Source organism: Carassius gibelio, chromosome B3 (assembly GCF_023724105.1).
Source record: "Carassius gibelio isolate Cgi1373 ecotype wild population from Czech Republic chromosome B3, carGib1.2-hapl.c, whole genome shotgun sequence".
In the NCBI taxonomy this organism is placed as follows: Eukaryota; Metazoa; Chordata; class Actinopteri; order Cypriniformes; family Cyprinidae; genus Carassius; species Carassius gibelio.
The window spans coordinates 11788844-11805742 of record NC_068398.1 but is presented as its reverse complement, the minus strand read 5'-3'; the positions used below and the strand labels follow the sequence as shown (position 1 = coordinate 11805742).

Here is a 16899-nt window from a genome sequence, read left to right as displayed (position 1 = left end):
CATGCCAAGATGGTAATTCCAGACCATAAGACCGCATGCCATTGAGACTGAGTGTGGAGAAACAGAAAGAGAAAAGGGGGTTGTAATTACCTTGAAGTGCAAATGGTTTTCCAAACATCTGTAAAATCAATACAGCACCAGGAATAACAAGAATATGCAATAAAGAAACATGCTGTTACGAGACTCAAACTCAAAAGATTAGTTGACTCAAAAATGTGAAAATGTTCTCAAAAATGCAAAAATGTCTCAATACCTTGAAAATGATTAGTCACCAGGGGTCTTCAAGCTCCAAAATGGACAAAACAAGCACAGTAGCAGATTTGTGTTTTATATTCTTCTCAATTTGGAAAGCTTTGTGAGGAAAAATGAGAAGATTATCGCTGAATAATGACGTAAACCTTTTTTTTTGGATGAGTTAGAAGACTTACAGAGACTATAGAGAACAAGCCATGATACTTGTAGAGTGCTCTTCAACATTTTTTTTTAACCTTGCCAGTCCCTAGTCAGCATTAACTAGAATTAAATGGATAAGATAAAAGCAGCTTGGACATTCTGCTAAACATCTCCTTTGGTGTTCAGTAGGGTACCAAAAAACACCACACAGATTTAGAGCGACATGATAGTGAGTAAATGATTAATTTTTAAGCAAACACTCCTTTAAAAGAGTGATTTTGTGACTAAACAACATTTCATCAGACTGTCCTGTCCATCTCAGTGTTATGAAGATCAGTGGAGGACTGCATCTGGCGCTCTGCGTCTCTGTTCAGCACGCTCACACACGGGTGTCCTCTCAAGTAGAAGCGAAGCGGTTTGGTTGCCCATTCACCGTGAGACTCGACTCCTATCCGGGGCGCTGACACCACCTCTCCCGCGCAGACGGCCTCTCGTTCTGGGTCCCTCTCAAGCCACACCTCTGTGTCAGTGGCCAGATCCCTGCGGTCGAAGCAGCGCTGTATATCTAGTGCTTGACACAGCTTTGACGGCCCATTGCAGAACTCTTTCTCCTTAAGGATTTTGGCTCCTGCCTTGCGTTTGGCTGCTCGCAGGCCCCTCATGACGTCCTGAGCGCTCAGAGGCTCCAGCGAGCGCACAAGCACCGCCGCCCCCTCCCCTGCACACACACAGAGTAGAGTAGTTAGTGCGGCTCCATGCCGTCTCCTTCCTGTTGGCTTGTGTCTGTGTGCGTTCGCTCCAACCTTTCCCTAGGTTTATGTAATGTGCCAAATTGACCTATAATGAGAAACAGTTGGAGAGAAGCAGAGCAGCAGCAAAACAAACACTTGTTTCTTGCATAACTAGCGGTGAGGGATCTGTGGTTACAGCCTTCCGGCTCCATCTCCTGTGAAGCGATACTCCTAATAATATGTGCGTGTGGTCAATTACAGCGGTTTTTGGAGCCTCACCTTGGCTGGAGACGTTCATGCAGAGGTAGATGCCATAGATGGGATAGACGTAGATGGTCCCAGGCTTCATGAACATGGCAGTGTTTCTCTCCGTTCGTTTCCCTCCTGCTGAGTGGGACGCTTTGTCCTCCCCACCCAAATATGCTTCGGTTTCCACAACCCGTCCTCTGAGCTCAGTGCCATCAGTTAGCTTCCTCACCAACACCTAATTCACACAGAAACCAGATGTCACTCTCTTTCCAAAACTTCCCACACACTGAGGCTTCCCACAGGCATCTTACTGTACATCCAGCAGGTGGCGCAGATCTGTCTAAATTATATTGACTAAGATTCATTAGAAAACAAATGTTAGTAGCTAGCTAGTGGTGCTTGCTAATGAGATCTCAAATCCTGTGGTGAGGCAGTAAAGATGTGCCACTTTTTTTCTAGGTTATTGGATTTCTGATGAAAATCCGTTGATAAATCAGCCAAAAACTTGCATACACTACTGTTCTAATGTTTGGGGTCGGTAAGATTTATTTGATCATAAAAACAGTAAAATTATGATATATTATTGAAATTAAAAATAATTATATTTCACTAAATTTGAACATTTTATTTATTCCTGTGAAGCAAAGCTGAATTTTCAGCATCATTACTCCAGTCTTCAGTGTCAAATGATCTTTCAGAAATAATTTTAATATACTGGTTTGCTGCTCAAAAATCATTTCTTCTTATTAATGTTGAAAACATTTGTGCCGTTTAGTATTTTTGTGAAAAACCTGATACATTTTTCAGGAATCTTTGATGAACAGAAAATTTAAAAGAAGAGCATTTATTTCTAATAGAAATATTTTGTGACATTATAAATGTTTTTACTGTCACCATTCATTCATTTCCAAAAGAACTCTTACTGACGCTGTACTTTTGCATCTTTGCATCAACTTTTATTATAATTTAAATATATATATTAACAAAAATCCTTCCTTGTTTACTTTCAATAATAATCGCAAAACTTCCACTAAAACAATTTTACGTAGTAAACCAACTTGCACAAACATGGAGAGAAAAAAAAAAAAGAGGATATAGCATCATGTGACGGTTCAGGACAGCATGCAAATGGATCCCATCCTGGCTGAAGTCTTTGTTTATTCAAAGTGGGTTCATCTGGTCCACTTATCCATTAAACGGCTGCTTAAAAGGTGCTAGAAGATGCTACAGCCAGTCGTGCAGGGAGCTTGAGCGAACACAAGGCCGCTGTGAACAGTGTTTGTGTAGTGAGCTCAACAGAGTGTGAAAGCCACAAGTGTCACCTTCTCCAGGCTGCTGCAGAGTGCAGAGTGCTTGGTCACACCAAACAACCTGTTATGAGTCAGACCGGATGCCCTACAAACATGATAATGACTTATCATGCTGCTCATTAAACCCTTTCTATTTACACACGGGTAAACTGAAAACAAACGAGGAGATATTTTGTGCTGGTTAACTGACCCTGAAACGGAAATGCACTGTCATTTTACACTAATTTTCTGGCAACACCTCGTTCTGAACTCGTCACAGGGGCTTTCGCATCACATAGTTCCAGGAACTTAGTTCTAAAACTAGTCAGCAGGTGGTTCCTAGTCAACCAATTTCTCCCTCAGGCCATTTTCCTGGTTGCATTCGCAGCATTTACAAACATCAACAACCGTAAATGGTAAGCGTCATGTGGGAGATGGAATGCAAATGCACAATTACGCAACTGAAAAAGCTAAAAGTTGGGCTAATAGACTTAATCTCCTGTATTTCTACATATTGAGGCTGAGAAAAGAACACAACAAACTGTAAATTCTGTTCTCACTGTTTTTCCATGATAATGGATTAAGTATTTTTCATGGCGTTTTAAGAATGCCGGGTAGCCGGTGTTTCGTAGGCATTCGGCCAATCGGTGTGCACTTACATCACTGGTAGAACCTGAAGAACTCTTTAGACCCTGCTCTGAGGTAGGAGCTCAATAGTTCCCTGGGCTTGAGGTTATGTTTGGGCCCTATACCTACTCTACAAATGACCTCAAATAGAGATTATTATGGAGTAACACAAAATTCAAAACATATGCTCTGAGGTTAATAAATAGTACAATTAATATGCAACATGTCTAGGCTATAGTCAAAGTTTAAATGTAATATTAAATATTCATTATAATATAATAAAAAGGATGTGTTCTCTCAGTTGAGAGATCAAAACCCTGAAATAACTCTAAAAAAAAGCTTAAAAAATGCGGGGGATGAAGCTGGTGCAATTGCACCAGGCCCCGTGGTGAACTGACCAAGGGAGATGTGCTCATAAATGTGTAAATAGTGTAATATAAATAAAACTGCCATGACTGTTTATATAGAAAAATCACACCCAAACATATATGCAATAATGGAAATTTTCTTACCCAATATTTAACTTAATCATAGTGACGATAAAATTACCAATACCTTGTCCCGTCTGAAAAGTTACGCTAAGGGTTTCTTATGTAAAGAAACGGATGACTCTGCATGTCGAAAAATGACAGTAAAGGGGTACCCTGTGCGTCTAAAAGTGACGCCAAGGGGTTCTGACCAAGCATCAATATGTGACGAATTGGGAGTGAGAACATATTTGGGTATTTTAGTACAGCCTTAATGTTTTCAGCAAGCCTTCTTTCCATCTTAAACCTTATTAAAATGCAAATTATGCCTCTCTGTGTCCTATTCTGTGCTCTGGATTCAAAGACTTCCTGGGTTTAACTCCGCCATTCAAGCGGTTCCATGGGGTTAAGATGTATTTCACGTGTTCACACTGCTGAATAAATCAGTGTAGCACGGCTGATATGCTGCCTGCATTCAAAATAGGGAGCTTAGACTCCAAAGTGACTGCCCACTTTATATCTAAAAGCAACACATTTTATAAACATCACTACACTAGCTTCAACAATTTTGTGGCTTTAAAGAAGCATTTTTTTCCATGAAGTCAGTACTGGGCTTCTGAACACTGACTTTATTGCCAAGCAGTGAGTATGTGCTTGGGAGTGTTACTCATTTCTGGGTGTTACTTCATGATTTCAACACAGTTCCTGTAAATAATATTTTACAGGCTTTGGGCATTTTTGACAGCAGACAGTTTTGACTGGCTTTGGATTACACTCTTAACCCTTTCCTTCGAAGACAACCTTAATAGAAAATGATGCCAGTTTTAACCGTTTGTTAAACAAATCATGCAGGAATTGTTGACAAGAAAGGTGCAATTTGTGTCTAAACTGCATCCCCAAGTCACAAATACTCATTTTTAAGGATTTAACTCTGTTTAAAGCATAATTCAAATGTTTTTATATATTTTATACATATTTTACATATGGCGTTCGTTTATTTTTATTTCAGTTTTAGTAACTTTAGTTAACAGTGGCGGATGCCTGACTCATCTGAACATCTGATTTCTGAATTTAGCAGAAATCTTCTAATATGAAATCAGAGTGATCTTACCTTGCCGAGAAAGGCCTTTGCCAGATCTTCGCAGGGCTGATTGAAGAAGCTGTAACTCAGTCTGACAGACTCTCTCACTGAGAAGTAAGGGCTGAGATGCTGAAGCACAGCTATCTTGTCAGATTGACACTGACTGGGTCTCTTGAGAGGTTCACCATCAGTCTGATCGCTGGCACACTCGGACTGAGGTAACGTTAACAATGATTTCTTCCTTTTCCGTGTTGTCATTATGAACGTTACAGAATATTGGGGGCTTGTTATGGACTTTCTGTTTCAGCACAATGCAATATGTTTCAAATGGCTGGTTAAGTTAAATAAAGTAAGTCTAAAAAGCATGCAATTCGATTACGGTCATATATGCTCATAAATGTATCATGTGCTATTCATGTTGTATATGCATGGAGATCATGAATGCACGGTGGATATTTAGCAAGATGCTAACGTTACATGTTTTCTGTAAGTGCTGATGAGTCGCCTGCAGTCTTGAGGAAATAAAAGCAATTAAACGCTTGTGCTGTGTGTCTTGTATTTAGTTGATGTGTATTGAACACGGAGTAGCAGGAGCTGATTCACACTTTAGCTTCAGTTTCAGTAGCCCAGGTTTGTTTATTTTTGGCAAACGCAAAGTATTCTGGGACACGATCTTAAAGGGCCGGTGTAGTACAGCAAGGTTGTTGGTTTTCAGTTGTTTTAATTGATCTTCAGTTGAAATAAGGTGCACTAATCTCCCATTTCTCCCAAAAAAGTTTTGCATGTGAAGAAATGAGAAGAACTTTGGAAGTCTTTAAAATTATGCACACGTAGCTACATGTCCTCCATTTCCTTGCCACCTGAGGTAGAGCTGTAATCGGGCCTTAAAAGTTAGGCCCGACTGGACCCGAGCCCGACAGGTTTCAGCCAGAGCCCGACAAGTACATTTTGATTGACAGCTTTTTTAAAAGCCCGAACCCGTTTACAGCCCGACATTATTCAAATGTGCGCACGCACATAGCTCTTTTGCCTTTTGCCAACAATGAGCAATTTATTCATGTTTTAACATAATTTACTCATAACTAACGTAGACTAGACCACTTGGAAGTTGGAATAAATAAATAAAATAAGTCCTGTGTCACATTCGAAACATCTCAGCATTCTAGACATAGGCTCATTTAACCTATAAATAGACCAACGCACCAATAAAAACGAGTCATTTAAAAAAATTAAATTAAGATAAATTTTAAATTAAGATGGGTATTTGGCAATAACGAAATTAAGATAAAGGCTCCGTCGGATTTGCTTTATTTAATAAAAGAATAATGCCAACATTAGCGTAAATAGTCTGTCAACATTATGCATTTAAGACTCAATGAATATTTAGTTAGCCTATCATTTGAAAAACCTTTACTCACAGAGATTAGGCTAGGTCTACATGTTTTTGTGGAGGAAAATGATTGAATCCACTGTAGATGTCTTCAGCGCGTTCCTTCGCTCACCGATGGTGCGTCATTATTCACTCATTATTCTCATTATAAGCATGGTCAAAACTTTTCCACACCTCAGACTTTTCTTTAGTTGCTGGTGCAACCAAAACGTAATCACCAGAGCAGAGGCAAGCCTCCGTTACACCTGCTCAGCATTCATTTTCGCATCTTTCTCGCGCTAATCGAAACACATCACATGACCGCTCGTCTACCTCGCAAACCGGAGCGCAAGCCCGAGCGCAAGCCCGAGCCCGCGTAAGATGATAGAAATTAAGCCCGAACCCGACCGAACCCGTCGGGTCCCGACGGATCCCGTCGGGTTCGGGCAAAGATCTTCAGCTCTAACCTGAGGCGATCTATACAATTATATCGTGACTGAAGAACAAAAACATTGCCACATCCATTAGAGACTATCCTGAGCTGTGGCATGAAAAGATTTTAAATATACAGTTGGCTCAAAACGAATGTGATTCCAAACCCATGAGACTTTTGTTCACACAATGAAGATATTTTTAATGAAACCTGAGAGATTCCTGTCCCTCCACTGAACGTCTGCACAACCAAACCATCTGATGCTTCAATACGTTCATGAAAAGATTGCATAAGAAATCCATATGTGTAAATCTTATGGGGTTGGAATGACACGAGAGTCATTTATATAGAATAGATCAGTGGTGTTTTCATTTTTGGGTTAACTTCAAGGCTGATGTTATTTACGTGCTTTTCAGAAAAAAGTGTTTACGTGGCCGCCATGTTGAGATCACATGACCAGTTGTTTCTTACAATTAAAGGTAACTATCAATAAACTCTAACATTTTCCAATGAATTAGAAACAGCAGAGGCTGATGCTGCTATTGTGTATTGTGTATTTTAAGAAAGATAAAAATATATATAAAACAGAATTACTTTGTGCCCCTTTAAATATCTGAGATGTTCCTACATATTACACTACTACTTACTACTATACAACAATAAGAGTAGTTATCCATCACACCAGCTGATGCCAATATTTTGAACTCAAGAGGGTTATTTCTACAGTCAGTAGTGTCTATTAATAATAACTCAACAAAAAAACTGGTTTTAGAACTGGAATATGATCATAAAATAGTTGTGGTTTAGCGTACTCATTCTTTAAAAATACCTTTCATACTCTCCATTCCACAAGAATGGCTGATATTTGTGAGATCTCATGGGAGTGACTGTTTGTGGTGAAGAAATGCTCAGAAACGTCTCATGGAGAACGGCATGGGGATATCAGCCGATCAGATTTTGGGGTTTGGTTTAAGGTTAGATGTAAGTTTAGGCTGTATGGCTCTTTAATAACATTATTATCAACCAACCTTTTGCCTCTGGTTTTAAAGAAACCATGATTTGGTCTATGATTTTTTTTAGGAATGTTCCAGCAACTATCCAGGAGCATTTCTTTCTTGCATAAAATGTGACTGCACTATTTCTGCTGATTTTTATGGCTGAGATCTTAGATGTATTCTTATAACAAATTTTTCTAAAAGGTTACACAAGCACATGTTGAGAGTTGGCATGATTTTAAAGGGACAGCGTGACACGCAGTGGCTTTAATGGCACTAACAGATTCGGGCACTAACTGAGCCACTCTCCACGCTCCCAGCATGTCTGTCATCGGTCGCAGCAGGCCGACTCCTGAACACCTGGCTGCTCGCATGTGGACGCTCCCAGAGGACTCAACCACCAGCTGTAAAGTTCGGTGAGACTGAAGAACAGACGACAGGATGGACAAAAGCCTGTCCCAGGCCTCCCATCTGACTCCTCTGAAGCCCCTCCAAAGTCTTTGAAGTGCTTGCAATATGTTACTGTACTTAGGTGAAGCAGAGCAGAGTGCAGAGAGGTTACATTATTATTAGTGGTATTTGCTAAGTATCACTACTATTGCTTAAATCCTGGCTTTAGGATTTTTCAAGAACTTTAACCCTGTATAGTTCAAACAAGACAAATATTTTAAAGGAACCGTTCACCCAAAAATAAAAATTAGATGAAAATTTAATCACCCTCAGGCCATCCAAGATGTAGTTGAGATAGTTTCTTCATCAGAACAGATTTGTGAAAATTTAGTATTACATCATTTGCTAAGCAGTGGATCTCTGCAGTGAATGGGTGCCGTCAGAATCCAAACAGCTGTTAAAAACATCACAATAATCCACAAGTAATCCACAGCACTCCAGTCCATCATTTAATGTGTTTGTAAGAAATAAATCCATCCTTAAGAGGTTTTAACTTTAAACTGTTGCTTCATTCTACATCTTGGATGCCTGAGGGTGAGTAAATTTTCATTTTTGAGTGAACTATTCCTAAGGCATCATTTCAGAGAGCCTTCCAGTCAAATTTAGCGCTGCAAAAACATAAATGAAAGCTTTAACTTGTCATTGCTGACAACGTGACCATTGCATAAGCAGGAGAACCTCCTTGCTTGATGTGGTATCCAAAGTCAATTCATCAGAGTCTAATTAGTGGTCACAACCTGCACGTAAGGCTGATGTATGTGTTTGAGTGTGTGCACTAGGGTTGCCTGCTTGTGTGGTTAGGTAAGTCTCCCAGCAGGTCACAGGTCTGAAAGTCACTGAGATCTGCATGCTCACAAATTGCTGCTCTGGTGCGTAATGACTGCAGAAATAGAAAGCGGCACACTGTTAGCTGCCAGTGTGTAAATCAATATGTTTAAGTAATTCAAGAATGCTATAAACATTCCAAGGTGAAATACGCTCATGGCACATTTTTATGGTGCTGTGGCAATCTGCCAGAAGCTGCACCTCCAGGATCTCATACAGGATTGTGATTTGCACTCTTTATAATGAATCTGCATAATGTTTTTAGCTCAGTTAGGAGTCAGTGACGTTTATATTTTTGAATAGTATTTATTTTAGTGTTGACATTTTTCTTCACCAAGCATGCATTCATCTGTGCTTTCTAGCTGTCAGTGTCATCATGTAGGCCACTTCTCACTTCCCATATAAACTCACCAAAAAAGAAACGTCCCTTTTTCCGGATACTGCGTTTTAAGAACAATTCTGTAAAGAAAAGAAAAAAAAAAAACATTTTTCATGCTTTTTAAACAAACCATAAAGAGTTATTGCAACTGCACATGTGAAATAATCCTTAAAGATGCCAAGCAATTAAAGACACAGTTATAAGTAGATGACATTAAAAGAAATATGTTAAAGAGACTTTTCTGAAACACTAGAAGAAAGATGCCCAGGGTCTCTGATCACATGTGATCTTATATACTAATTATCTTGTTGTGAATCTGGACCTTCCACACAGTTTGTGCTCCTTAAATCCAGTTTGCTTTCTTCTTTCAAGACAACTGTTCTTTCAACAAAGCAAAAGTTCTAAAAAAAAAAGAAAGTATACTGAAGGTTCTGCAAGGCAGCAATTGAAAAAGATCTTCTGTATTGACAGAAAAAAAGACACTGTATTGCCTTTCCACACTCCATTAAGCAGTGCCATCATTTGCAACTGTGCTAATAATAAAAAGTTTCTCAAGCAGCAAATCACAGATATGTTACAGTTTAGAGTTTACTAATAAACATTTTGTGTTGAATAATCTGCATGAATGGATTAATTTAACACATTTAATGTTTAATTGACTAGTAAATGTGATGCTAAAAATGAATTAAATGACTATCACAGAAAAAACTTATATCTATTTTAATAAAAAAGACAAACCAACTATTTTAAACAGTTTTGACTGTATTTTTAAATGTTCAAAATAACTTTATTTTAAGGTGTCCTTGTTACACATGACATGTTCTTACTATTTTAATAACAATAAATGACACATAGTTAAATGCAATTAACCCTAAGCCAAAGCCTAACCATATAGAACATGTAGTTTAATAATACTCTGTACTTAAATGTATAAATACACCTTAAAATAAAGTGTAACTGAACTTATTTTTTAAGAATTATTATTAAATTGTTTTGCTCAACTATCATTTCTGGATAGAAGTATTCAATTCTTAAAACAACATCAACAAACTTACTGACCCCAAACTTTTGAACAGCACTGCATGTGAGAATGATGCATAGCTTTTCAAGAGCATGTCACTGATGCCAAAAGTTATGATGTAGCATATTGCACATTGATCTATTTCGAGAACAATGACGAGCATATGTGTAACAGTATCTCAGTATGTGCTGAAGTGTTGCACTGGGATGCTTGTTGTCTGCTGATCAAAGCGTCTGTGCTCCGAGGGCTAGTTGGCATCATGATCACGTCTGTCTGATGAGCCAAAGCAGGGGCCAGAGATGCAAAGTGGCTTGACAGGGATGCTTTAACGATAGTTGTTATGTATTCGGTGCTTTGGCTGAACCCATTGTTGGGATGCTTTGGCTGTGGTCTCGCGGACATGTCATGAGGTGATCTGGCAAAGACTTCCATCATCACCAAGTGATGAGATGACTGGCATGGACAGCTCAGCCCCAGCTCATCAGCGACGGCAGCAGGACATGCCTGTAACACGCAGATGGATGCTCTCCACCGTCACGCTTCAATGAAACTCGCTGCTTATTACTGCAGTATGAGTCATCAGCCCCTCCACACTGAGCCGTCATTTTAAGAAGCAGGTAGAAAGACTTATTTTCCTGTCTTTTTACACTGCTCTAAATAGGCTTGAGTTTCTAAACTAGAGTGCACTGCTGCTGCTGATCTGCACAAACAGAAGGAAATCCAGTAAGTGCAGATTAAATGTACGGGAAAATATATTTATTGAATGGATAGCATTTCAAGTGGAGTCCATCCACTTGTCCATTTATTTTCAGTACGAACTGAAGCAGTGAGATTTATTTGCAATATGATACTATCCTACAACAGCAAAGGGTTTTTACGGCAGCGCAGGGAAAACCAGATTTGCATTTCCTGAAGGAAATTCCAGCACTCGCAAGGCTGTAAAACTCTTAGCACTGAAGGTTTAGGAAAGCATGGATTGTAGGGTTGTCAAGACTGTACAGGCATCTATAAATTGTTAAATATGCCAAAAGTAAAGGACCAATAAAAGTTCAGTTAGCACATACACTATTCTAAATTATTTTATTATTTTACTATATTTACTTATTTATTGAAAGAACTATTTTCAACATAGAGGATAAGTCTTTTTTCAACATATTAGAATGATTTCTGAAGGATTCTTTGACCCTGAGGACTGCAGCAATCATGAATCTGAAAATTCAGCTTTGATTCACAAGAATAAATGTGGATGGTTTATATGATAAGTGGGAAATGCCCTACGAACAAATGTGGGAAGTGAATCTTCAGCTGAATATCTTTATAAACTGACTGTTAGAATGCATGTGCATCCTTGACGAAGAAAAATATTAGCAATAAAATAAATAGCCTACTTTTACCGATTATTACACCCCAAATTTTCATTCTAGTAGGCAAATCTAAGAAAGTTTTTGTTGTTTTTATTGAATTGTATGTAATTAAAAATAGGGTCTACCAAACTTTAATGAATAGTTCAATAAAAAAAGAAGCTGTTCAGATAATTTTTAATTTCTTTGTATATATTATTAGGAAAGGAAAACTTGAACTTGCAGGTGTCTGTTTATGTGACATTCATGTGGTAATTATATGCAGATTTCCTAGTTAATATTTAAAGAAGCAGATCTTCCCCTCTCCAGTTTCACAGCAGCATCTGTGTAGCACTGTGTTCACAGGGGGGCAGCGGGAAATCATTTTTAGTGTTACTTCTAAATCATGCATGGCTTGCATCCGTATCTGCCTCGTTGTTCTGTGTGCCATCCTGCAGCCGGCCAAGATGTAGGTCACCCAAAACTATTAGCTCTGTGAAATAAAACACGAGAAGTTTAAGCAAATCTAACCTCTGCTTAAATCATTCATGACCAAAGTCAAAGTCCTTTTAGGCAAGTCGTGCCACTCCGCCGCCATATTGGCAACGCCTCCGGGCAGCTATTTCAGACTAACAAGACCAGCTCCTATCTAAATGAATGGGCAGAGAATCTGAACTGCACTTTCACTGGTTGCCGGGACATAAAAACTGCATATACAGAAACATCAGTAAAAAATGTTAAAAATTGCTGAAAACTGTGCTCGTCAACTGTGCGCATACGTCAGTGGAACCAGACGATAGGTTTAAATGTTTCCCGGCTTGAGTGTTAAAAGCAGATTATTGGCTTTTCCAGCGAGAGGGGCGGGACATGTGCATACAACCGCCATCTTTGCCATTATGGGTTTTCCCTATATAGTTGTATTGAGGATTGAGGAAGTGGCATGTCTCTTATAAATTTTCTCTGCCAAAATTTTCTCTAAATCAGTAATGAATTGTTCTTTTGAGTCAGAACTTTTCAATGAATTTGTTAGTTAATGATTCTTTCACAAATCTGTATGATCTGTTTCATCTCGTCTCACTGACTCGGTTAACAGCTCACTGGAGGGGAAGATTATTGGTGAATCTAATTTTTTCATATATGCACCTTTTTAAAGTTTGAAAGACTTTGTGCATTGAAAATAATTCATTATTCAGTGGAAGAAAGAATGATATACAGGCTTGGAATGACACGAGGATGAGTAAATGATGACAGAATTGACATTTTTATGCCTTTAAGGGAAAACATTTACTACTGACAGTGGACAGGGAATGTACAAATGTCTTGTGAGCTGCAATTTAATAAAGGGAAAATAAATGGATGAGAGTGAAAAAAGCTTCTGTTGAGCCTCAGTGAAACAAAAGACTTGACATCCTGCTTATAAAGGAAGATATGTGCATCCAACAGACGTTATTTCCTTTGGGCCAAATCTTCCTTTTTTTTGTCAAATGTAAATGGTTTTTCAACGTTAAGCAGTGTAGGAAAGCTACTCCAGTCTCTGGCTAAATAAGTTCAAACGAATTCTGGTTGAAATATGAGGTCGGATAATGGAGACGGTGGGAGTGTTGTTTTCTCTGGCATACTCTGTTTGCCTCAGAGAACCTCTGCTAAATTTAACCTGATATCTTTGTCAGCTGACATGTGGATCCAGGCGTTACTAATCAGAGCCTCCATAGTTTCTTTGGCACTTTTCCTTCATACAGTGTTCCCTCTCCTTCTGTCTCTCCCTCTGCCACCTGCTCGCCGTCTTACTCATGTTTCGCTCTCTAACTCATCACATTTTGTTTTGCGTTCCCTTTCCAAAAGCTCATTTCTTATTGAAAAAGTTCAAAAGATGCAGTGTTTTCTGTGTCACAGACTCCTGAAATAATACTCTGTCTAATATATCTTCTTCTTGGTTGAGCGTCTCTGTTACTTCACAAGGGAAATGGGGACATAAACAATGCAGCAGAAGAAATTTGTTCAGTATTGTCAGATTTTAGCTATGCTGCAAAAATGATTTCAATTTTTTTTATTAAATATCTTTAATACTTTTGCAACTTGCTGACTTTAGACAAATGGCACATGACCACCTGGCCAAGTTGCCCTAATTTCTATAAGATGGTGAAATCCAAGTTGGGTCGGTCATACAAAAAAGTACAATCCAACCCCTTACCATGATTGTAATAGGATTTTTTTTTTACGTCGATTGGGTGATTTTGCTTCTCTACAAATTATTCAAAATTGTGCTTAGAATGCTTTCCATTGGCGCCTCTTACCAAATTAACAGTAAACAGTAACTCGGTCTGCTGAATCACAATTAGAAAAGTAGAAAGCAGAATGCATACTATATATATAAAACTGAAAATGTCATAGCCAGCAAATACATTTTAAATTTGTTCTGGGAAAAGCATCTTTACAACTTTTGAAACTAAAAAGCAGTGTTTAATTTTGTAATATTACAGAAAAAGTAGTCACAAATCTGAACATGCCATTTTAACCTCAGTGCAAACAAAGGGACTAACCATGACGTAACTAGACACTGACGTAAGAAGACGGAAGTAGACACTGACTGGCCAGACGCCTTGGAAAACACCCTCACCCGCCATGATTTAAAACACAGTGTTAACATACTGTTAATATTGTGTCAACTTATTTTCGCAAGTATGATGAACAGCGATAAATATACGGATGTTGAAGTGCAGGCACTTGTAGGAAATGTAGCACTGCGTTAATTCGACTCCTTCACATTCTAAAACCTTTCATTGAGGTTAAGGCCAGGACTCTGTGGTGGCTAGTTCTACATAAAAATGGTTCCTCATGTTCACTGAACCATTATTTCACAATTTGGGTACAGTGAATCCTGACATTGTCATCCATGTGTAGGTCTTCCAACATTTTTTTTTTAAGAAATGAAAAGCTCCACAGTTCAGTTAGGGTTAAATGAATTGTTTCAAAACATACAGCTTTCCAGTAACATATTAATCACAGCAAAAATATATACATATTAAATCCTAAAATCTTAAGTATTAACTTTTAAAATCAAAACGGCAAACGTTTGTGTCAGGCAGTGTATTCCTATTATTTCAAACACTGAATACAAATACTGTATTGAAGAGAAAAAAAAATATGGAAAAATACACCAAACCTTTGCTTCCTTCCTTTAGAAGCTTTTGGGAAACCTGTTTGGAACAATCATTACTTTTGCAAATCCATTTAGAGCTACTTGTGACACAATAATTGCACACTTCAGTCTTATAAGAGCCTGGTGTGGTTTCCAAAGGCTCATACTGATAAAGGATCTGCTCTCCACACTGATGGAGTAGGTGTGAAATTTCTGTGGCTTTCAAGATTAGAACACAGCAGTTTTCTTCAGTTATGCTCCCAGCCTCTTTATTGCTGCTGTATTTTTTAAGCTGTAATAAAAAGCAGACAAAATTAGGATCTGTATTGATAGTGTACACTGCCATAATATTCCCGCTTTATTCCAGGTCATCATGCCAAAAGATAGTGTTTATTCTTTCTCGCTCTCACCACCTGGCATTGTGGGATAACTGTACTTGGCAAATGCTTTTCACTGAAAGCCTGTTAAGGAAGAGGGATGAAAGGTCCCTCCAGGGAAATATCTCTCCCCAATCAAACTCAATTTCTTTAATTAAACCTGTCGTAATTTAAATCTCATTAATGTTTAAAGGGACCCTGGTGGTGTTGTGTGGGAAGGTGTCAGCTGTTGGGCATGGGACTCTGCGGTAGGGAGAAGGCGGGATTACTCAGGATACTCTGAGGGTGGGTTTCGCAGCTCATGTGGTAGCGCTCTGAAAGCCAAACAGCTGGAAGACACACGCATGTTTATTCATTCATCTGCAGGGGGGCTCCTAATGGAAAGGGGATAAAAGCTATTTCAAGAATGTGGGGTCAAACATTATGTGCAGAGATATGAGGTGAACATGACCAGAAAGGAGAAAAACGGCATTCCTTATCTTATGATGTCTGTTTTAATTCTTTAAACAGTTCACCATTCATTCAGAAATGTAAATTTTGTTATTATTTCCTCAGATGGAAATTTTTATATCCCTGTGGGGATATTTTTAAATGCAAAGTGAAGCCTCATTCTTCTATACATTTCCAAAATAGGCCTGTTCACACCAGGAATTATAGCTATAGAGAGAACATTAACTAGTGACTACACCAAAGCACAGTAACATTCTGTTTATTATACATAATTTATAGATATATAAGTTCATGCTACAGTTATTTCATCTGCCACTTTAAATGTGCAAGCTCATTAAAGTCACGTGGATTATGATTTGCTCTCAATGTTCTGACTTCTGAAACCATTCAATAACATTATGTGAGAAACAGACCAAACTTCAAACCATTTTAGCTCAGAAATCACATTAAGATTCAGAAATGGTGCCTTTATGTATTGTGCTTAGTTTCACATTGCAAAACAAACATCACTGTTTATTTCATGTCATAACTAAACACAATGTGCTAGTTTGATGGAAAAAAGAGAGCTACAGTAAACTGGATGGTTTTTAATATTCATGGAAAATTTCTATATGACAGATATATACAGGTGGAGCTGGGGAGGTGGAAGTTTTCAGAGAAACTCTAAAAGAATGCTGTGAACTGCTAGTAAATACTAACCAGTCTTTTAAATGTACAGCAGTTAGCTCTTTTGCTGTGTATGCGACATGAACCAATCAGCTTGTGTCAAGTAGCTTAGCACTGTGAATATTATCAATTTTCATTAACAACCCATCAGACTGTGCCATCTAGAGTTGCATGACAGGCATAAGAACTGTTCCATGAAAGGTTCACTTTTTTTCCTGGAAACACTTCAAAAACACTCCTGATTTTTGAGATACAGTCTATTTTTGTATTACTTTTAAAGTGTTTTATGCTCTTCATAAAATGTACATCATGTGGGTTGGAACATGATAAAGCTGAATCAATATTGACAAATTGTTTTATTTCTGAGCTGAACAAATTTATTTTCCTACTCCTGGACTCTTCTAACATGCTGCTGTAGAAGATTATTTACACACTGTATTGATTGACCACAGAATGTGCCTTGACACAAAAAGGCCTCTCTTTCTGGCCATGCTGTGTTATGCTTCTGATAACAGCCTCCTTGACCGCAGTCTGAAGCTCTGCTATAAGACATCTGCAATTAAGCCGGAAGACAGAGCAGTCTAGGCTTTACCGATCCTCTTCTTATCTCACCGAAGA

At 38.4% G+C, this 16899-nt stretch overlaps 1 protein-coding gene across 1 annotated transcript; it reads right to left on the bottom strand.

Annotated features, from left to right (window-relative positions):
• Positions 1–66: 66 nt before the first annotated feature.
• mpg (N-methylpurine DNA glycosylase) lies at positions 67–5497 on the bottom strand. Its single transcript, XM_052552473.1, has 3 exons — positions 4868–5497; positions 1404–1608; positions 67–1111 (listed from the first exon to the last, which is right to left on the bottom strand). Exons 1-3 carry the CDS (start codon positions 5093–5095, stop codon positions 693–695), a joined length of 852 nt encoding a protein of 283 aa, XP_052408433.1. The 5' UTR covers positions 5096–5497; the 3' UTR covers positions 67–692.
• Between the last annotated feature and the right edge of the window lie 11402 nt (positions 5498–16899).

Bases quoted from the DNA above. Each gene is read 5' to 3' on its own strand.
- mpg (XM_052552473.1), bottom strand. From the start codon at position 5,095: ATGACAACACGGAAAAGGAAGAAATCATTGTTAACGTTACCTCAGTCC. The intron at 1,609-4,867 runs GTAAGATCACTC...TGTGTGAATTAG, and splicing joins CAAAGGCCTTTCTCGGCAAG to GTGTTGGTGAGGAAGCTAAC. The intron at 1,112-1,403 runs GTGAGGCTCCAA...GTGTGTGTGCAG, and splicing joins CATGAACGTCTCCAGCCAAG to GGGAGGGGGCGGCGGTGCTT.